General features: G+C 41.7%; 2 protein-coding genes across 2 annotated transcripts in view; one reads left to right on the top strand and one right to left on the bottom strand.

The window, feature by feature from the left end:
- Positions 1-23,648, bottom strand: part of LOC117508692 (calpain-5-like) — a 95,943-nt gene that overhangs the window by 29,612 nt on the left and 42,683 nt on the right. The window contains exon 4 of the mRNA XM_034168505.1: positions 2,964-3,172. Coding sequence (XP_034024396.1) covers positions 2,964-3,172 — 209 coding nt within the window. The remainder of the gene's footprint in view (positions 1-2,963; positions 3,173-23,648) is intronic.
- On the top strand, positions 9,050-14,670 carry LOC117508693 (olfactory marker protein-like). Its single transcript, XM_034168507.1, has 2 exons — positions 9,050-9,168; positions 14,098-14,670. Exons 1-2 carry the CDS (start codon positions 9,100-9,102, stop codon positions 14,527-14,529), a joined length of 501 nt encoding a protein of 166 aa, XP_034024398.1. The 5' UTR covers positions 9,050-9,099; the 3' UTR covers positions 14,530-14,670.

Genomic DNA, 23,648 nt, shown 5'->3' with positions numbered 1-23,648 from the left:
ATTTATCGAATGGTGTCCACTCAGTTGTGCCTTACAGTTTTGAAAAAATTTTGATCAAACAAAGCAGCAGTCTCTGAGCCATTCCTAAACAATGAAAAAATCGACGAGAGGGTGGGCGACTCCTCACTCAAAGACTGCCCACAGGCGAATGACGTAACCGACAGGCGTGAAAAAACTCTCGCATGCCCACGAGGGTTCAAGCATGTCTGATGTAATCACACGTGATTCAAATCCATATGGTTTTTGAAAAAAATAATAAGGTCGGATACTTTTCTAATAGACCTCGTACACTGAAAAAAGATAATAGTTGAACCTACTTAAGTGAACTGTTTCAATTGTTAACACCTGAATGAATTAAGCACTTTGAAATTAATTTAGTAAGTTGGAGTTGATCTAACTTACTTTCAAAGAACTTAATTCATTCAGGTGTTACAAACTGAAACAATTTATTAAGTTGGTTGTTTTTTCAGTGTATATTGTAGGAGAGGGCTGCATTGGGACTGGGTTCCGCCAACTCAAAACTTGCGGGAGCAAGAGGTCAGAACTTCGCTGCAGGCAGGAGCTGGTGGCTAAAAATAAACACTGCGGGAACAGAAGTGACAAGATGACTCGGTCAATAAAGGAGATTAGTGTAAAGTATGCATGTCCACATGCTACTTTCATCTTAAATAATTTAACAGGAGCAACGAGTCTGTGTCTGTCTGTGTCAAAGCACAGCGAGTTACTGCATGCCATGCAGTAACTGAACTGTCACATGAAACTGTTTTTAAACAGAAAACAACCACATTTTAACACTATTCCTGATCAGTGCATCAAAAGTCATCCAGGCCAGGGCTTCAACGAAACAAACATCTTTATTAATGGCCTAAATGAAGTGTTTTCTCCAGCGGGACAGGAGAATACACAAAATCAAAGCATCTCTATTATTGTGTGCTCAGCATTTCGCAGGTGCGGACGGGACTTACACACCTATGAATCCTGACAAAACAACAGAAAAGGCACTTACATTTTGGTGTGCGTCACTGGTGCTTTGACGTCAACAGTCCAACACAAACTTTAAATAGGAGTCCAAAATAGTTGTCAATCTACTTGCAAAAACCAATTGTGAATGATGTAGTCCGTGATGCACACTGACTTTGTGTACAGACTGCCGTCTGCTTTCCTCACTTCAGTGAAAAAATCGCGTCAGAAATTTGTCCAACTTTTCATCATAACAGCTCTTCATGCACCCAGACGGCTCACAGCGGAGTGGATTCGTTTTGTGTGTGCACACACGCATGTTGTATGTTGCAAGAAGTCTTTTTTTTTTTGGAAGTACGAAGTCAGTGCACAGTATTACTGGACTACACGTCACAATTTGGACTCCTATTTAAAGTTTGTGTTGGACTTTAGCAACAGTGAAAGCTCGAACACACCATTCAACGAGGCGAAGTGCGCACAGGGGACAACGACTCTACCGAGACATGATTTGATTGAGCTATCTGACGCTGGTAATTCTTGTAACTAACACACACACACACACACACACACACACACACACACACACACACACACACACACACACACACAAATCTACTCCACTGTAAGCCATCTGGATGCATGAAGAACTGTTCAGATGAAAAGCTGATGTGATTTTTGGCTGGACTGAGGAACTACACAAGGTCTTTTTGTTTTTTTCTTTTCTTTTTTATGGAAGTCCGAAGTCAGTGCACAGCATCACTGGACTACATGTCACAATTCTAACTTTAGCACCAGTGGAACACCAAAATGTAAGTCCCTTTTCTGTTTATAAATTAATAAAATATCAAATGACAAGGATCTATGTTAGCCGTTATATAAAACAAATAATGAATGTTTTACATTCTTTCAAAGGAACAAATATTTAATTCTGTGAAAGCTGGAACAAACCATTAAATTCGGCTTCGACTCATTGAATGGTATGATCCTACTTTCACCTCATGAAATATTCGTACCATTGAACTCATAAACATTCATTATTGGAATATTATACACCTAAATAGATCGTTGTCATTTGATTGGTGGATTGTATGTCATGTGACATTCATTACTTGCCTCATTGTATGAGTGATGTCACTATTATGCATTTTTGTTCAATTTACTCTGCAGTTTTCCCCAGATATGCTGTGCTGTATTGCATGGTATGCGATAACGATGATATGGTATGGCTTCATTAGGTTTTCATAAAAATGCTTCCATGATTGAGAAAGCTAAATCCAGTAGCGGCAGTACTTACTCATAGGCATAGCTTTTGTGGCTGGAGGTCTTTTTTTTTTTTTTTTGCCAGATTCAGAAAATCAGATGTGTTTCCACACATAGTGCTGAGCACCTCAGCAGCTCTCACTGCTGGTTAGAGTGAACTGACACGGAGCCTACTCTGCCCCCTGCTGTCAGCTTTATGTTCCTACAAGAAACAATTGATAATTTTATGTCAAATTTCAATTGATGTGGATCAATTTTGGTGACACACAAAACAAATTTTTGAATTTTCTCCATGTGCTCCGCCTCACTGAATGGAATATTCCATCTTTCAACTTATGTAAATACTTTTACCATTGCACTCATAAACATTATTTGTATGCTGTTCTCCTCTCCAGCAAAAGTCAATTTTCTGGTCTGTTATGCGGGGCCACTGAAATTCTTCCCTGTCATTGTTGTCTTCACTAACTCAGTTCTGTTGTAGTTCTAAAAGATAACTAGGAGCCATTATTCATTTGGACCAAAAATAAGCTGCTTTGGGAATTTAGAGCTTGGTTCCTGTTTTGTGAAAATAAACAGCCCTGACGTGGAAACTGTGACAGTTGCTTTATTCCACCTTTGCACTTGTTCCCATACAAATATGTGGAAAATGTATACCCATATACAAAACAAAAAAATGGTTTGAAAATGAGCACTATCTTGGTGGAAAAGCAAGAACATCATGGTGGAATGACGAAAGTACTTACTTGGCGTACGCTTTCTCAACCAGAGCACTCCAGAACTCATTGCTGTCATTGGAGTGGCAGTACACAAGCTCTCCATTTGCAGTGGGCAAACGGTCATCAATTACTATGTCCACCCACTTTCCAAACTGCCAGAATCGAAAGTGGAAGATTCCGGCATACGACTCTGGGTTCTTCTCATCCCACTCCTGGTCTTTCCAGTCAGGAATCACCTGAGACAAACAAATAATACACAAATATGGTACAATGTCAAAATTCCACCATTACTTCAAAAAAGGAGAAATTATTTTAATTATAGAGTTGGATCAGCTATAAATAGAAAAAAGAGAATGATGACTGGAAAACTATAAACCAGAAGATCCTGCTTCAATCTAGCACTGATAAACGTATGATGTGCTCAAAGTGTCTTTGAGCCAATTCTTCACAGGCTTCTTAATACCTCCTCAAGATCTTTTGGTCATTTTACTTCTGCATGAGACAATTTACCTTCATATCAAGGATTCATCCACTGCAACTTAAATTTCCAACTTCATTTTGAGCGATCTTTCAATCATACTTTTCAATTTAAATTATTCTCAAGACCTCTGAGGAACTTCCATATTTGGGGGAGTAACACAAATAAACTTGATTCCAAACATTTAAACCACTGGATATGGATTGTTATTCATCACTGATGTTAAAAAACAAACAAACCCTATGTGCTTTATTAAGCATTTTTGATGCTACAAACTTTAATGTGTGGAATTTATTAACATGCCATGAACAAACAGGTTTGTAGTGGACAATGACAGCACAGTGTTGTTTAGTTGGAATGGGCATGAGTGGCCAGCACCATGACAAAAATATGGCGTTTTAAAATTTTAGTTTTTTTTTTTAATCTTTGCCAGTTTAAAATTTTTTTGCAGGTGGCTGAAGTACTGAATCACTGAAGCAAATCCAATTACTGTAAATCAAACAACATCTATAATCACTGGCCACTTTATTAGATACACCTGGGGAAGAAAGGGGATTTAAGTGACTTTGAATGTGGCATGCTTGTTAGTGTCACACGGGCTGGTCTGAGAATTTCAGAAACTGTGTTGTGTGGGCCGCTGAAGAGGAGGTACTGCTGGCCCACCACCACCAGAGGGCACCCTGCCTGGAGTGTGGGCTCCAGGCACCAGAGGGCGCTGCCATCTCACAGGAGCAGCCGGGGTGACAACTGTCACCTACGACAGCTGTTACCAATCATCTGATCCACAGCGGTATATCTGCAAGACGTCATCTCCACTTCTTTGCCGAGATATCGCTCTACCAAGGAGGTAACGATCTCAGCTGACTGTGTTACTAACAGGAATATCTATTGCTTGTGTGTGTTGGACAACAGATATTCTGTTTCTTTTTCGACGAGAGGTGGAGGTGGTTTTCCCACCATACGTGTTGCTGGGTGCACGCGCACCCACATCTAACTGTTTTTGTTCCTCGCCAGCAGTACCAGATCCGACAAGCGGAGGCAGTGGCCACCTGGGTGTTCGGGACTTGGCGGCTCCAGTATTCCCGGGGTTCGGTGGCAGAGGAAATCGTGTGGTTCCGGTTCTGCTTTGGACGGACGTCTCTTATCTTCGAGCCTGCCCACGTGACACATTTATTGTGAATTGACTACTTGATTACAATTGTTATTCGCCGTGTTGGTTGTGCTTCTTCACAACAGTAAAGTGTTGTTATTTGACTTCCTCCATTGTCCGTTCATTTGCGCCCCTGTTGTGGGTCCGTGTTCCTACACTTTCACAACAGGATATCTCGGCCAACGTCATGGACCCCGAGGGGCGTCAACCGGCTGTTGAACGGCCAATGGAAGAACAGGGCGCACAGGCGTCTGCAGGAGGAATGATCGGTGAGTTGCAGCGAATCCTCACCGTCTTTACGGCTCGGTTGGATCTAATGACCGAGCAGAACGTCCTCCTTAACCGCAGGGTGGAGGCTCTCGCCGCTCAGGTGGAAGCGCGCCCTCAGGGCGCTGCTGCGGCTCTCCCTCCTGTCGATCCTGTGCGCAACGTTGAAATTCCACAGGTCGCTCAACAACCCCTCCCACCTTCCCCTGAAGCATACATAAGCCCTCCAGAGCCGTACGGGGGTTGTGTGGAGACGTGCGCGGACTTTCTTATGCAGTGTTCGCTCGTCTTCGCACAACGTCCCGTCATGTACGCGACTGATGCTAGCAAGATAGCTTATGTTATAACTCTGCTTCGCGGTGAGGCACGCGCTTGGGCTACAGCGCTCTGGGAGCAAAATTCACGGCTCCTTCAGACATATGATGGGTTTGTGAGGGAGTTCAGAACAGTGTTCGATCACCCAAATAGAGGAGAGACCGCTTCAGCCGTGCTGCTGTCAATGAGACAGGGGCGCCGGAGCGCAGCTGCTTATGCAGTCGACTTCCGCATCGCGGCGGTGAGGTCCGGCTGGAATAGCACTGCCCTCCGTGCCGCCTTCGTAAACGGACTGTCGTTAGTCCTGAAGGAGCACCTGGTCGCTAAGGACGAACAGCGGGATTTAGACGGGCTTATTGATCTGGTTATACGATTAGACAATCGGTTAGAAGAACACCGTCGGGAACGAGACGAAGGGCGTGGCCGGGCATGCGCTGTCCCTCTCCCTTCCGGTTCCAACCGAGCTCCGCCCTCCCCACGCTCCACGCTCCGTGTGGTTACAGCTCCCCCTGCTGATGAAGCTATGGACACGAGCAGGGCCACATTTAGACCACCGGATAGACAGAGGAGGCTGGTCCGCGGAGCGTGCTTTGTTTGTGGCTCGATAGAGCATCAAGTGAGGGACTGCCCCGAGCGGTTAAACACCAACGCCCACCCCTAGAAACTACCTAAGAAAGTGGCTAGTGACTGAAAATTCAAAAGGGCATGAAATTAAGCCATCAAAGACCATCAAATTAGTCCACTGTCTGCTCACAAAGCATTGGTCTGCCTGTCAAGACTCTCTCTACCATAAAGAATCATACAGCAGACACACAGACTCCTCAATACACTCACACCCACATACTCCACTCACCCCCCCATCCCCATGACACACACACACACCCCTCAGATGCTACATGATGCTCAGATGCTCCATGACTGCTGTGAACTTGATTTATTTTTAATTTTTCTTATGTCCCTTTTAAAATATGTACTGAACAAAAATATAAACCCAACACTTTGTTTTTGCTCCCATTTTTCATGAGCTGAACTCAAACATCTAAAACATTTTCTATATACACAAAAGACCTATTTCTCTCAAATATTGTTTACAAATGTGTGTTAAGGCCCTGTCCCACTGGGGAGAGGATTAATTGCGCATGAATTGAGTATACAAATTTCGGGTGTTCGTTGTCGTCCACAACAAAATTGGCCAAGAATGACAAATTTCTCAGTATGAATTACGGATATATTAATAATGTATAGCGAATATATGATGAACAATCACGATGTATAAAGCATGTATTGAGGAAACAGATTGGACGCACTGCGATTATCACGGAAGTATTACGGATGTATTGAGAATGCATTGTGCACGTGTTGCTTTTAGAATGTACTCTTGAAATGAGGACAGCTTGTGCTGTGGCCCAATGATGACGTGATGGATGGATGCTGGCTCTGCACCGAAGCGTGCTGGGTGACTCCCTGCCTGTGGCACCAATGAATGCATGCTCATCTCTATAATGCATTTTGTTTGTAATGCTATCCTGGTTTTTCTGTTTCCTGTTTCTTCAGATTTGGTGAAAACTTTGTAAAAACCTTGTTACTGTTAGAATGGCCTAAAGCAGTGGGTCACCCCTCTGAGTCTGGTCTGCTTGAGGTTTCTTCCTCAACATCATCAGAGGGAGTTTTTCCCTTACCACTGTCACCTGTGTGCTTGTCTAGGGGTTGGTAGGTAAGGGTGGTATAGTTAGACCTTACTCATGTGAAGTGCCTTCAGGCAACTTTGTTGTGATTTTATAAATGAAATAAATTGAAAATAACTTGAAACTGATGCGTCAACAACAAATACCGTGCCCAACCCAACGTGCCTAAAGTCTCTTTCTGAGGACGACATGATGTAAAGAGTGCTAATAAAACCTTCTTACCTGTCATTTAGGTCATGCTTTCTGCATAAATGCACGTTATTCATTCTTCCTGCTCAGACGGCAAACCAGGGACGAATCCAGATGGAAAGATTAAAGGTCCACATTTGAAGACATTTTTTTTCCCATACTACCAAATACTACTACTGCTACTACTTATAATAATAATAATAATAATTATTATTATTATTATTATTATTACTACAATAATAATTCTAACAACTAAAATGTTTAAGTTGGTATGACTCTGGGACTATGTTTTACTATAGTCCTGCACTAAGTTTAACTGATGAGCCAATGTATGTTTAATGTTTATAATATAGGTAGATCATTTTGACTTCGTCATTTTAAAAGTAGCTCACAAGCCGACAAAGTGTAGGCACCCCTGACCTAGACTAATAATAATAAAAATGCCTTTACTGGGCTGATTCTGATTGGATTCGATCAGAGATTTGATCAACAGGGAGCACAGCAGATTTATCAATGTGGCTTTTGAGGAAATCAATGCAGAAAAGCTGCACCTCTGCAGCCCCACATCACTGAAATGGAGCACAAAGTGTGCACAACAAAGGATGTGCACGCACAGCTGCTCCACTCAGTGTGTTTTCACAGTGAATGTATAGAAATAAATGCAGTTATCCCTTTACAAAAGTCATTACACAAAACATCGCAATTAATCTGCAGTTCATGTATTCCTAATTGGGGGGGGGGGGGGTGTCCTGTACCACCACTACACCATTGGGTAAATACACTTTTTAAAGAAACTTCAACTAACAGGTGAAGCAATTACAACAGCATGCAAACAGTTTTTGGTGATGGTAATTTTCACATTGCTGTAGATATTTTTGTTGACAATTGAGGTTCTCTTCCAAAAACTTTCAACAATGCACAAATTTTCTTGAAGGGCATGTTATTTTGGTGAATGTTTAATCAGGCAATTTGGGATTGTGCCTTATTTTGGTTGAATTTCACAGTTTTCTACACAAAAACCCCATATTTTGCCTAAAATTTACAAATTCTGTAAGGAAGAACTGTGAACAGTGCTTTGAAGAAGAAAACAAAATAATATAAGGCAAAATCATCAAGAAATGAAGGAGAAGAAGCATTTACTATAAAGTTTGGATGGACATCAGAAGGACGCTTTACTCGTCGGACCATTGGTCCCAGATGAGCTAAAAATTGTCATGTCCAAATACTTATGTATCTGACTGTGCAATTAGCATGAGCGACTGAGCATTTACACTTAATTAAAAATGTCATTCACACACATACTGCACTAAAATCCCTCCTGAATACAGCACAGCACTCAGGGACAAAGCAACAACACAATTACAACCCTGAGTGAAGACATTGATCTAAATAAATCACTCATCCAATCAGCTTCCAGGAGCTCTGAGGAGACTCACAGCTCCCATCTGGACGTCATCACTACCTCCTGTTACCTAGCACCGTCACACACCACCTACCTCCTTAAAATAAAGAGGAACATTTTCATTTCACATTACTACAACTTACATTATCCTACAATTTCAATTCATAATAAATTCTTTTTGGATTTCTGAGTTTTACAGAAAAAAGAAGACAGGGTTTGCTGGTTTTAATAAAGTTCACAATTCTTTCATATTTGCCCAAATTGCAAACAGTAACTTGTTTTCACAACAGGACTTTTAGAGCAGTTTGTGTGGCTGCTCCTCCAATCCTGAATGTGCTGCTGCAGATAAGTCACTTATGTGTCAAAATATGAAGATAAAAACTAAATGAGACTGGGATAACAGAAAACTGAGAAGACAGTTAACTAGTCTGAGTAAAGGCGTTTTCACATTGACCCCATTCATTAAAACATTGCCTTCCCTCCGTGTGTGGCGTACAATCAATGTGCCCCAAATCAAATGCCCTGGGAGCAAGAGAGAGAGACAGAGAGAGCGAGAAAGAGGTGATAAACTGCTGCACTGATGGAAACAGCTGTAAAGATCACACAGACTGTCACAGCAGCAGCAGAAAGGAAGCCCTCACACTTTAACAAACCCAGCATCCTCCTCAGTGTCAGACATGGACAAAGACAAATCTCCATCCAGTGCCTATGTACTGTCTTTTAAAGAGGATACTGCACTGACAGAGGTAAGTCACACACAAAATATGTAACCATTTACCTGGCTGCATGTCTGAGTCAAAATACAAATTATCTGCTTTTTTTTATTATGTAACAGTGAACTAAAGAATTTTGTGTTTTGTAATGTTGGTCAGCGTAAACAAAATCTTGTTTTGAGTACTGCAAAAAATGGAAAAAACAAATTCTTCCTTTTTTGAGATGAAACAATCAACTTAACTAGAAAATGTGAAACTTAACTTGGTTTGACCAGCACATTACAAAATGGGTTATGAACCCTATCTGATTAAGTTTAAGTTTGGGCTACATCCACAATCAGTATTACATAAAATTATTATTCAATGTACTATTTGTTTCAACATTTACATTATATCGCATTTTATATTCTTATTTTCACTGAAAACAAAGCTTTTTTAAACTTTTGTCTTTCAGTTTTGCTCTAATTGCCATGTTAAACTTTACTGTATCGCCCCCATCTTATCATTTTGTTGAGGCACGTGTGGTGATGAGGTCAATCATTTACATACAATCAGTTATCAGGGTTTGACTAATCTTTCAGTGCAATTAAACTGTTTATCAAAATACTATGAGTTGATTCTTGAATGCTGACCTGAGTGCTAAAATATGCAATAACTCAACAAAGAATGAACACCTTAGTTTAAAAAAAAAAGTGGAGACCAGAATAATTAATTTTGCTACTATACCAAATTGCAGTTCAGCTCACCATGTTAATGCAGTAAACAAATTATTGCAAGAGTTACCAATAATATATCCAGTATTGCACCATATCTAACATTTGATGCACCATAATTTGATTACCAGACATTATTATCACTTTACTGAGGCGTTGCTGGGCCGGTATCGTAGATTTACGTCGACACTACCTGGCTATGCACGCCCGATGTGTGAAACAAATGCCGTCATAGCGCGTGCAGCCCAAGAACTGTCCGCAGAGGGGGAAAAAAAAAAACAAAAAACAAAAAAAAAACTGTCCGCAGAGGAAAAGATGAAAAGGCGAGAAGTGTGTTTTGGTCCCAATATGGATATTCCGGATGGTTTTCTCATGGATAGTACAACAACGAACAGCAGCTAAAGCAGCCAGCTTGATGAGGACGCACTGCTGAATTTGGAGAGCAGTGCTGACACGACAAAAGTTGAGCCAACTTTTTATGTACGCGTTACATGTTGTGTATCTCAGTAAAATGTGATAATAATGCAAATAACATGCTGTTGTCGTGCGGTATGCACGACAACAGCGTTCATGCCCAGATATTCGCCCTTGTCTAACTCGGGCGAATATCTGTCATTTTAGGTGACTGCGCGTGAACACCGGCCTCTAAAAATGCATACCACCCTCCAAAAGCATGTTATTGTATTATTACAAGATTGAATGAAAAATGCAGTGTCTGAACAATGATGCCAGTTTTGTAATTTAGCATCTGTACACCACCACTTTTAATTCAAACAAGACAAATCAGGATATGTTGGTAGTGTAGACTTTCATCTTTAATTCCAGGGGATTAAAAAAAATGTCATCATAATCATTTACAAATTACAGCTATTTTTATATTCAGTCACTTCATTTTCAGAGCCCACAAGTAATTCAACAAACTAAATATGAGGATTATTGTTGGTGAAAATCAAACCTTTTCAGAGCTAGTTTTCTTTTGACAAGTCAGTGGATGGACACATGAACATTTCACAGTACTGAATCTGGAGATTGCCACTGGCACCAATGGGCCCATCTAGTACTTAGTTCTTCTTTATTTAAATCAGTCAATATGAAAGACAAATGGAATGGTTTCATATGGAATCAGCGGTTCTCAAAAACTGAGTGACTGTGCAAGGAGATGCGACTCTGAGGGAGTTGTCATGAGTACATGACAACCATTAAAGTGATGATTTCGCCATCATATTTAGAATGAAAGGCACCAGAGGGCTGATGCATACCATGCACACTCTACACACCACAATATAAATGCACAAGTAAATATATATGTCTAAAATTGTTTTTTTTCCACTATGTGTGACTTCATTATGAATTCATTCATACCACTCAGTCACAAATATTTTGCTGATATGTTTTAGATCATCCATCTAGGCATCTTGGTTGTTGAGATATACAAAAAAGGTATTTTTTGACAGTTTTCCTTGACCTTTGACAAAACTACTCCAGAATCTAAGCACCACTAATTATATGTCCAAGTAATACTCACCACCAAGTTTTAAAGAAATCCGTCCAGCCATTTTTGAGTTCTCTTGTCCCCCCCCCACACACACACACGAAAACAATACCCTACCATCACTGCCATGTTGATGCCCAGGTAATTATGTTCATCTGTCCACATCATCGATCTCTATGTGTTGCCAGCAGCCTCCATCTTGCTTAGTGCTATTACGCGTTGCCAGGCACTAGATCAAATAGAAATAGATTATTTGCTGACTTAAATTTGGGGTAAAGTGATCTAAAAATGCTGTTTTCTGCAGTGTTCAGGTGCTGCGACAAGCTGATAAAGGAGTATCAGCTGGTTAAATGAAAGTTAAATAAATAAAAAATAAATAATAAATTGTGGAGTGAGCTTTCATAAGTGTGTATTGTATGTAATATTAGTGATGAGGTAGAAATGACTAAAATTGCTGAATAAAGGTTAGAAAATGATTTTTTTGTGTGTGTGTCTGATCTGTATTCTTCCAGTTTTACTGCCTGAATGCTTTGTTGTGAGAAATATGTCACCATTCGTTTAGTGATTCAATTAGAAGTCTCACTTTCGCCTCAATTTTTAATTTGCCTCAGGTTTTTTTTCACATCAGGTTTTCAATCCTGAGATATTCTATAAGAGCAAATTATTCATAGAATGGAAATGTTTTTCTCTCAATTTAGTGGGTCACATGACAGTCACTTTGACATTGTATATTCTACTAATATAAGAATATACATGAATAAGATTAATTTCTCTATGATATACTGAATATTCCAGTGAAGTGTTTTCAGATGTCTTTCAACTTGGTCCAGAAAATATTGAATAATGTTATTTTCACCCTGGCTGGCATGGCTGTTTCATTTTACTAATATTTGATATTTTTGTGGAGAAGTGCTCCGTAAAAGCAGCACTGCAGGTGGGTTAAGAGCAGTATTTAATATTAATATCTTTAATATGATGCAAGCGTGCAAAGCTCTTACTTTTACTCGATTATTTCCCATCTATAACTTCATAATGAATTTAATTAAGGATTAGACTAGTATCTCGTGTCGTGGCAGACAGCGTGTTTGACAAACTGATGGTATTGTTTTCTATCTGGACTGGGACTAAAATACATTCGAGTCTGTTTATATAAACAGTATGATCCTCTTCTGTATTTGTTTTGACAAATAGTGGCTATAGAAATGTGGGACCGAGTTTGAATAAATGTAACAGCACATTAATAGCACGGAAAAAGCAGATTAATGGTGAAACTCTTAAACATTGATCATGCCCACATTCATTTCTATTGTCTGGTTGTCAGACACTAACCAAGATGGCGGTGCTAAGCAACAGCCAGCGAATGAACAGATCACCGCGATCCTCCATCTAGTGAGTAAACAGAAGTCGATGGTCCACATACTCTGAAAATTGGAGAGACTGTGTACAAAAATGGCTGAAATCATGACAGCAAATGGTTAATTTGATCATTTTGATGAATTCCTTGAATTAAAGCTGAAACTCTACACTACAAACATATCGACAGCACAAAATAGCACTGTGGTTTCAGATGTTGTACAGCACAAACATTTTCTGGTTTCAGACAAACTCAGCTCAGCACTTGACCACATCTCATTTTTGTGTTAAAATGCTCATGAGTGCAAGTGGTATTGTGATCAAGATTAGAGGACACAAGTGCATGGCATTAAGATGACATCTGTGTCAGGTGGAAATCTTGGACTGAGCCATGCACTGCTTCGCGTTAGGTAGAAAATGGGGTCCAAAGAGTGTGAGCTGGAAAAATAAATTAAAAAATACACTCGTTCACATTCCACCCATCTCTTTCACATAAGGGCCTTTATTTTGATCCACCCACAAAACCAGGTCAGTGCGGGTGGCTGGAGCAGATCAGGAGGACAGGTTTGAATGTTGGCTTGTTGACTGGAAAACTATTGGAAATCTGTGAGAACTGAAAGTAGTTCACTGATGTTTCCCTTTTAGTCTGGTTTGGATTGAGTGGAAAATATTAATCTTGCTTTGTCATGAAAATAAATACTGTACAGTCTATCTCAAGTATGTATTACAATATCAAAGATGTTGAAACAATCAAAGCACAGATATATTACAAAGTGACTACTACATCCCATATTAGGGTCATTGATGTAGATTTGCAGTTATTGATGTGCGCGTGACCCTTTTAAAGTTCTCTGTCACGTCTTTATGCAATTTGCCACAGAAACAGGAACCTTTTCTAGATGAATTTGTTCATCAACGAGCTCCACTTCTTTATACAATCGTCAACCTCCAAACCAACAATACAGTACGTACAATTTCCCTCCATGAATTGCGGGTCATTTGAGTGTCTTTTTCTGACTCTGTGTTGTAAAGTTGGTCACATTTGCAGACTTTTCTGTCAAACGTATTTGATCCATGATTGACATAATCGGCGGGTGCACTGCAAAAACTGTTTAAATATGATGGGAGAGGAAGGAGTGAAGACGTAAAAGTGACAAATCACAGCCCTTGCGGTCTCCATCATTTAGCAGGTACACGTCAGGCAGAGGGTTTGCAGCCATACAAAGGGCTCTGATCTAAAGCGGGTGTCTTTGGTTTGTCACACCCAGGGATATATGTGAAACTTAACACCATATTACAGTGCAGACAGCAAGCAGCATTTTGTTAATAATCATTTTATAAGAAACATTTAATATGGCATCTATTGCAAAGACTTCTTATGCTGCGCTTCTGTTTCCACTCTAGATGATGCGCCTTCGTGTCTCATTTTTGCAACGAACAGGACAGAAGCGTCAGGATGGCGAACATCTGCTTCTTCCACATGAAACTGTCTATCGACTCGACTTCACCACCCAGGAGCTGAACTTCTCTCGCTGGTACTTCTCACTAGTTGGCCATGGTCGTGTTACCATCACTGGTATTTGCCAGCACTGGACACCTGACCTCACCAACCTGATGACTCGCCAGCTGCTGGAACCCATCGGAACCTTTTGGCGCAAGGCAGATGACCCAGATAATTCACCGCTCAAATGTCTGGAGGCAGACATGCAGGAGTTCGGTGAAAGGATTGCTGAACTGGCCAAGGTCAGAAAAGTCATGTACTTTCTGATTGCCTTTAAGGATGGAGCGGAGCCGGCAAATCTCAGCTGCTCTGTGGAATTCACCCCAGAGAAATAACAGGCCATTATTCCTCAGACAAAACGATTTATTTTCATGTTTAATTTGTCACTGAAAGACCACCTTAGATCTTTCTCCACTGAAACGCCTCTTTAGGTCCATTATTGAGCTCTTTGCTTCTTTTTTTTTTTTTTTTTGCTCCAGTCCTAGTTAGCATATACCTCAAAGACATACAATTAGTAGAAGGTTAATTATCATGCCAAACAACAAATTAAAATGATTCCTCATACGCAGTATACAAAGAACCCTATAAGGAAGTACATTTCACAAAGTACAAAACACTGATTAAAAAAAGACACACAAGCTGAATACTTCATTAAAATAACTAATGCATTACTGAATTTGTACACACATTTAATGGTTCATGAACAACATTAATTAACACAGTGGTTCCTAAAGTTGGAAGGTACTGCAGTAGGAGTTTGGCAAGGCAGATGAATTTGCTTTGTTGTGAACAGTGTGTTGCTGTCAGATTTTCATGTACACTTCAGCAGCGTTGTATTTTATGATTATACTAAGCAACAGGGACAGGGTGTGTGTATGTATATAACTCAAACTAATATCTTTATAGCTATATGCCATAGCTTGGTGTGCATTTTATTGGTTTTTGAACAGGTTTTGGGATGGAAATAGTCAGTTGTATCTGGCAACACTAATGATAATCGTGCCTGAGCACTACTAGCAGATCATGGACAGGTTTGTGAAAAAAATTAAGATAATGTAAGTCACTTTTAATAATTCCACTGTCAAGGTGATTTTCCTATTTATTTTGTTGAATAAGAAGTTATAGTTTTGTATAAATTACAATGTGTAAAATAAATTCCATTGGAGTTTGGAAGCAAAAGATGTGTACAAGTGTGTACACATCCCCTCTACAAAGGGGGGGGGGTTACAGAAAAGGTTTGGGAACCACTGAATTAAAATATTAAGATTAATGTATATACAAAAACATGTGATCATAAAAAAATAAACATTCACAATTATTTTATTAATGTGACAGTCTATTTAAAATGTCCTTTGACTCAAAGTGTTGATAATTATCTGGATATAGTGATAATTTATGTGTACAAATGGTCATTTTCGTACATTTTTTGTCACTGTTCATGTTAGCAGCAGACTGATGCACACAGTAAGTTGCAGTGAAGAGAAAATAAACATCTATGTGGCATCATCAACGATCCTTGGAGTGAACTATTAAATATTGACTGAAAGCTGAAAGGGCAAACTGCAGCACACAGGGTAAGAAGCACACAGAGTATCAAAAATGAAAGTAAAAAACAATTTGTAAATGTACATATAAATATACAAATATAAATACCAGAAAAATACTGCTCTCTACTGATTCACTGGCTACTACTGTTCCTCTCCTTCCCGTCCTCTGTCTTCCTGTTACTGATCTTCCCTAATTAGTGAGGAGTTGTACAGTCTGATGGCCTGAGGGACAAAAAAGTTTTTCATTCTGTTCGTCCTACACTTGGGAAGGATCAGTCTGTGGCTGAAGAGGCTCCTCCGTCACCAGAGAGTCCACCTTCATGCCAACCATGGAGCCAGCCCGCCTGATCAGTTTGTCCAGCCTGGATGTGTCCTTCTTGGATGTCCTGCCCACCCAGCACACCACGGTATTAAAGAGGACGCTGGCTACCACGGACTGGTAGAACATCCTCAGGAGTTTACTGCAGAAGTTAAACGACCACAGCCTCCTCAGAAAGTACAGCCTGCTCTGTCCCTTCCTGTATAGGTGGTTGATGTGGGTTGTCCAGTTCAGTTTGCTGTCTAGCCACAGCCTGAGGTACTTGTAGGAATCCAGAGCCTTCACCTCAACTCCCTTGATCAGAACTGGTCGTGGAGTTGGTCTGGACTTCCCAAAGTCAATGGGCAGCTCCTTTGTCTTCAAGGTATTGAGCAGTAGATGGTTTGTGTGGCACCAGGCACCAAAGTCCTTCACTAGGCTTCTTTACTCCTCTCTTTCATCCCTGATGCGTCCAACAATGGCTATGTCATCTGCAAACTTCTGGATGTGACACAGATCAGAGTTGTAGCAGAGGTCAGAGGTGTACAGGGTGAAGAGAAGAGGGGCCAGCACCGTGCCCTGGGGTGTGCCGGTGCTGCTGATCACAGTGTCAGACGTGGTGTCCCTCAGCCTGACATACTGCAGCCTGTCGAGAAAATCAAGCCACTTGTACCCATGTAGCTGGAGATCCAAGTGACCAGGCAGGGGTCCACTTGCATTCTAGTCAGTTTGTCCTGAAGCACAAAAGGCTGGATGGTGTTGAAGGCACTCGAGAATTCCAGGAAAAGAACTGTGCTGTTTCCCTTTTCCAGGTGCGAGTGGACTCGGTGTAGCAGGTAGAGGATGGCGTCCTCCACACCAACACCTGCCCAATATGCACACTGCAGACAGTTCTGGGCGGATTGTACCTGGGGTTTGAGGAAGCCGAGGAAGAGCCGCTCCAATGTTTTCCTCAGGTGTGAAGTGAGTGCCACTGGTCAGAAGTCATTCAGCTCCCAGGGCCAGTTCTTCTTAGAAACTGGAACGATGCATGATTCCAAAGGGCGGGCACTCTCCCTATCTGCAGGCTAAGGCTGAAGATACATTGATCACTTCTTGCCTATCAGGATGTGAATAGTCAGTAAAAATTTCATAACAATATATGAAAAATTGTGGGCTCCAGGCTGTTCACAGACAGACAAACGGGCAAACAAACGGGTAAAAACACAACCTCCTCCAAGGTAACAAGATTACGGTGTGTGTGTACACAAACTGATTATATATATATATATATATATATATATATATATATATATATATATATATATATATATATATATATATATATATATATATATATATATATATATATATATATATATATATATATATATATATACACACACGAGGTCTGTCAATAAAGCAACGGTCCTTTTTATTTTTTTCAAAAACTATATGGATTTCATTCATATGTTTTTACGTCAGACATGCTTGAACCCTCGTGCGCATGCGTGAGTTTTTCCACGCCTGTCGGTGACGTCATTCGCCTGTGAGCACTCCTTGTGGGAGGAGTCGTCCAGCCCCTCGTCGGAATTCCTTTGTCTGAGAAGTTGCTGAGAGACTGGCGCTTTGTTTGATCAAAATTTTTTCTAAACCTGTGAGACACATCGAAGTGGACACGGTTCGAAAAATTAAGCGGGTTTTCAGTGAAAATTTTAACGGCTGATGAGAGATTTTGAGGTGATTATGTCGCTTTAAGGACTTCCCACGGTGCGAGACGTCGCTCAGCGCTCTCAGCCGCCGTCGTCAGCCTGTTCAAGCTGAAAACCTCCACATTTCAGGCTCTATTGATCCAGGACGTCGTGAGAGAACAGAGAAGTTTCAGAAGAAGTCGGTTTCAGCATTTTATCCGGATATTCCACTGTTAAAGGAGATTTTTTTAATGAAAGACGTGCGGACGGGTCCGAGCGTCGGGACGCAGCTGACGCGGTGCGGCGGCACAGGAAAAACACCTCCGTGTTGATAACCATTTGTAAAATCCAGGCGGCTTTTGATGGCTTTCAGTGGAGTGAGTATATGAGAAATTGTTTAACAGCAGGACATGTTCCAACTTGTCCTTAAGGCTTTCAACAGAGGTGTTTTTCCTGTGGCGGAGCGTCGCGGCGGCTGCGAGCCGACGCGCGGACCCGTCCGCACGTCTTTCATTAAAAAAAATCTCCTTTAACAGTGGAATATCCGGATAAAATACTGAAACCGACTTCTTCTGAAACTTCTCTGTTCTCTCACAACGTCCTGGATCAATAGAGCCTGAAATGTGGAGGTTTTCAGCTTGAACAGGCTGACGACGGCGGCTGAGAGCGCTGAGCGACGTCTCGCACCGTGGGAAGTCCTTAAAGCGACAGAATCACCTCAAAATCTCTCATCAGCCGTTAAAATTTTCACTGAAAACCAGCTTAAATTTTCGAACTGTGTCCACTTCGATGTGTCTCACAGGTTTAGAAAAAATTTTGATCAAACAACGCGCCAGTCTCTCAGCAACTTCTCAGACAAAGGAATTCCGACGAGGGGCTGGACGACTCCTCCCACAAGGAGTGCTCACAGGCGAATGACGTCACCGACAGGCGTGGAAAATCTCACACATGCGCACGAGGGTTCAAGCATGTCTGATGTAAAAACATATGAATGAAATCCATATAGTTTTTGAAAAAAATAAAAAGGACCGTTACTTTATTGACAGCCCTCGTATATATATATATATATATATATATATATATATATATATGCATGCGAGGTCTATTAGATTAAAAACCGACATTTTTTTTTAACTATATGGATTTGAATGACGTGCGATTACACCAATCATGCTTGAACCCTCGTGCGCATGCGTGAGTTTTTTCACGCGTGTCGGTGACGTCATTTCCCTGTGCGCAGGCCTTGAGTGAGATGTGGTCCCGCCCTCTCGGCTGAATTTCTTTGTTTCACACGCTGCTCGAGAGGGCGCGTGTTGCTTTATCAAAATTTTTTCTGGACCTGTGAGGAATATCCGAGTGGACACTATTCGAGAAATTTAGCTGGTTTTCGGTGAAAAGTTTAACGGCTGATGAGAGATTATGGGGTGTTTCTGTCGCTGTAAGGACTTCCCACGGAGCGGGACGTCGCGCAGCGCTTCCAGGCGCCGTCGTCGGCCTGTTTCGACCTGAAAACATCCTAATTTAAGACTTAATTCACCCAGGACGTCGTGAGAGAACAGAGAAGATTCAGAAGAGGCCGGCATGAGGACTTTATGCAGACATTCCACTGTTTATGTTATGTGTCGGACGCAGCTCGGAGAACCAACCAGCGTTTGAAGGACCCAGTATGAAATAAGCAGAGCACGGTACAAAGGCTAACTGAATTTAATACATAACAGTGATACAAAACATAACAAAAGAAAGTGCGGTCTGGCGTGGTGCGCTCCCAGCAGCGCTAACGGTCCGGAGCCAGAAGCTGTTCGGACCCAAGGACCCCGCCGACACCCCCCAGGTGGCCGCAACAAACCGAGTCTGTGAAAGAAGGAACCATTATGTGAGTCCACACTCTACACACAGAGAGAACACTTAAAGGTGTACAAACAGCAAACACTTCCTGGCTTGATTACTCATCAGCTTCCCAACCTGCAGGCATGGAACATCCAGTTCACAAAACTCCACTGCAGTGGAAGCCGATACATGACTAACATACAGCTCAATATAAAAAGGTGTGAGGGACACCACATTTACTGACTGTATAAATGTTAGTCACAAAATGTAACGTACCTCAGGAAGTGTGCTGACGAGCGTGAGACCTCACCCCCTCCTCTTTCACAGACCGTGCATCAAACCCTGGACGTTCTCTGCATCCACTGATGATGAGATGGCTCCCGAGACGACGATCTCACCCGTCTGGTCACAAGGTCGAGTCTCTGGCAAATACACACTGTATACTCCAGTCTTAAATGCCACCATGTTCCAATCCATATAGATGCACCACAGCTGTGAGTCCTGACGAGCCGCAGGAGATCAGGGTGAGGTCCTGATAACCTCAGCTACACAGCCACTCAGTCCCAAATGCAAACCACCTGGAAGGAAAACCAAAAGACAGAAACAAAAAGGCAGCCAGGCCCCCCCAGCCATACAACAGTTTAAGGACATTTTTTAAATGAAAGACGTGCGCGCAAATTCGCTGAGTCGTTTCCGTGACGACTCGGCGAATCTGTGTGCGCCGCGACAGGAAAAACACCTCCGTGTTGAAAACCATTTGTAAAATTCAGGCGGCTTTTGATGGCTTTCAACAAGTGAGTAACTGAGAAATTGTTTAACAACTTGGGCATGTTCCAAATTGCCCGTTAAGGTTTCCAACGGAGGTGTTTTTCCTGTCGCGACCCCCTGCAGTCGGGTCCGGCCCGACATGCGACTCTGCCCGCACGTTCTTTCATTACAAATGTCCGTTAACAATGGAATGTCCGAATAAACTCCTCATGCCGACTTCTTCTGAAAGTTCTCTGACGACTTCCTGGGTCAACAGAGCCTGAAATGTGGATGTTTTCAACTTGAAACGGCGAGACGCTGCCGCCTCGAAGCATAGATTGCCGTCAGGCGCCGTGGGCCGTCCTTACGGCGACACTACCAGACCAAAATCTCTCATCAGCCGTTAAAATTTTTACCGAAAACCAGCTGAATTTATCGAATGGTGTCCACTCAGTTGTGCCTTATAGTTTTGAAAAAATTTTTATCAAACAAAGCAGCAGTCTCTGAGCCATTCCTAAACAATGAAAAAAAATCGACGAGAGGGTGGGCGACTCCTTACTCAAAGACTGCCCACAGGCGAATGACGTAACCGACAGGCGTGAAAAAACTCTCGCATGCCCACGAGGGTTCAAGCATGTCTGATGTAATCACACGTGATTCAAATCCATATGGTTTTTGAAAAAAATAATAAGGTCGGATACTTTTCTAATAGACCTCGTATATATATATATATATATATATATAGTGAGGAATATAAGTATTTGAACACCCTGCAATTTTGCAAGTTCTCCCACTTAGAAATCATGGAGGGCTCTGAAATTTTCACCTTAGGTGCATGTCCACTGTGAGAGACATAATCTAAGAAAAGAAAATAATTTACTTGTATGTTACTGCTGCAAATAAGTATTTAACCCCCCTACCAACCAACAAGAATTCTGGCTAATTTTTCTTTAAGAAGCCCTCTTATTCTGCACTCTTTACTTGTATTAATTGCACCTGTTTGAACTTGTTACCTGTATAAAAGACACCTGTTCACACACGCAATCAATCACACTCCAACCTGTCCACCATAGCCAAGACCAAAGAGCTGTCTAAGGACACCACAGACAAAACTGTAGACCTGCACAAGACTGGGATGGACTACAGGACAACAGGCAAGCAGCTTGGTAGAAGACAACAACTGTTATGATTATTTATTAGAAAGTGGAAGAAACACAAGATGACTGTCAATCTCCCTCGGTCTGGGATTCCATGCAAGATCTCACTTTGTTGGGCAAGGATGATTCTGAGAAAGCTCAGAACTACACAGGAGGACCTGGTCAATGACCTGAAGAGAGCTGGGACCACAGTCACAAAGATTACATTAGTAACACATGATGCTGTCATGGTTTAAAATCCTGCATGGCAGCAAGGTCCCCCTGCTCAAGCCAGCACATGTCCAGGCCCGTTTGAAGTTCACCAGTGACCATCTGGATGATCCAGAGGAGGCATGGGAGAATGTCATGTGGTCAGATGAGACCAGAATAGAGCTTTTTGGAATCAACTCCACTTACCATGTTTAGAGGATGAGAACAACCCCAAGAAAACCATCCCAACCGTGAAGCATGGGGGTGGAAACATCATACTCTGGGGGTGCTCTTCTGCAAAGGGGACAGGACGACGGCACCGTATTGAAGGGAGGATGGATGGGGTCATGTATTGCGAGATTTTGGCAAACAACCTCCTTCTCTCAGTAAGAGCATTTGATGATGGGTCATGGCTGGGTCTTCCAGCATGACAGTGACCCCAAACACACAGCCAGGGCAACTAAAGAGGGGCTCTGGAAGAAGCATTTCAAGGTCCTGGAGTGGCCTGGCCGGTCTCCAGACCTGAACTCAATAGAAAATCTTGGAGGGAGCTGAAACTCCAAATATGAAAGATTTGGAGACGATCTGTATGGAGGAGTGGACCAAAATCCCTGCTGCAGTGTGTGAAAACCTGGTGAAAAACTACGGGAAACGTTTGACCTCTGTAATTGCAAACAAAGGCTACTGTACCAAATATTAACATTGATTTTCACAGGTGTTCAAATACTTATTTGCAGCAGTAACATACAAATAAATAAAAAAAAAAAAAAAAATCATACATTGTGATTTTTTTTTAGATTATGTCTCTCACAGTGGACATGCACCTAAGATGAAAATTTCAGACCCCTCCATGATTTATAAGTGGGAGAACTTGCAAAATCACAGGGTGTTCAAATACTTATACTCAACAAAAATATAAACGCAACACTTTTGGTTTTGCTCCCATTTTGTATGAGATGAACTCAAAGATCTAAAACTTTTTCCACATACACAATATCACCATTTCCCTCAAATATTGTTCACAAACCAGTCTAAATCTGTGATAGTGAGCACTTCTCCTTTGCTGAGATAATCCATCCCACCTCACAGGTGTGCCATACCAAGATGCTGATTAGACACCATGATTAGTGCACAGGTGTGCCTTAGACTGCCCACAATAAAAGGCCAGTCTGAAAGGTGCAGTTTTGTTTTATGGGGGGGGATACCAGTCAGTATCTGGTGTGACCACCATTTGCCTCATGCAGTGCAACACATGTCCTTCGCATCATCCGTGAAGAGAACACCTCTCCAACGTGCCAAACGCCAGCGAATGTGAGCATTTGCCCACTCAAGTCGGTTATGACGACGAACTGGAGTCAGGTCGAGACCCCGATGAGGACGACAAGCATGCAGATGAGCTTCCCTGAGATGGTTTCTGACAGTTTGTGCGGAAATTCTTTGGTTATGCAAACCAATTGTTCCAGCAGCTGTCCGAGTGGCTGGTCTCAGACGATCTTGGAGGTGAACATGCTGGATGTGGAGGTCCTGGGCTCACTATCACAGATTTAGACTGGTTTGTGAACAATATTTGAGGGAAATGATGATATTGTGTATGTGGAAAAAGTTTTAGATCTTTGAGTTCATCTCATACAAAATGGGAGCAAAACCAAAAGTGTTGCGTTATATTTTTGTTGAGTGTATTTTCCTCACTGTATATATATAGGCACTGTCTAACAACCAGTGGACCTGACTGTATATCAATAGTATTCAAAATTTCATTAATAGTGCCTTTGAACTATACTCACCCATTTCGCTCCATGCTTTCGAAAGCCTGGCTCTCGCACAAAATTTAACAAAGGTCAATCCAGGACACCAATGATGACCTGTCAGGCATCCCATCACAATAATTAAATTGCACTAGAAGGTAATAGAATACATTAAACTTTTCAAATTTAGCTGAATGTGATTTTATGAGGCACCCTAATAAAGTCTGACACAGGCCCAGCGGTCCATTTGTGGCAGTGCCTAGCATGAAGTGGA

Source organism: Thalassophryne amazonica, chromosome 4, assembly GCF_902500255.1.
Source record: "Thalassophryne amazonica chromosome 4, fThaAma1.1, whole genome shotgun sequence".
In the NCBI taxonomy this organism is placed as follows: domain Eukaryota; kingdom Metazoa; phylum Chordata; class Actinopteri; order Batrachoidiformes; family Batrachoididae; genus Thalassophryne; species Thalassophryne amazonica.
Note: the sequence above shows the minus strand (reverse complement) of the source record. Positions and strands in the feature narration are given on the sequence as shown.

Bases quoted from the DNA above. Each gene is read 5' to 3' on its own strand.
- LOC117508693 (XM_034168507.1), top strand. From the start codon at position 9,100: ATGGACAAAGACAAATCTCCATCCAGTGCCTATGTACTGTCTTTTAAA. The intron at 9,169-14,097 runs GTAAGTCACACA...TTTCCACTCTAG, and splicing joins AGGATACTGCACTGACAGAG to ATGATGCGCCTTCGTGTCTC.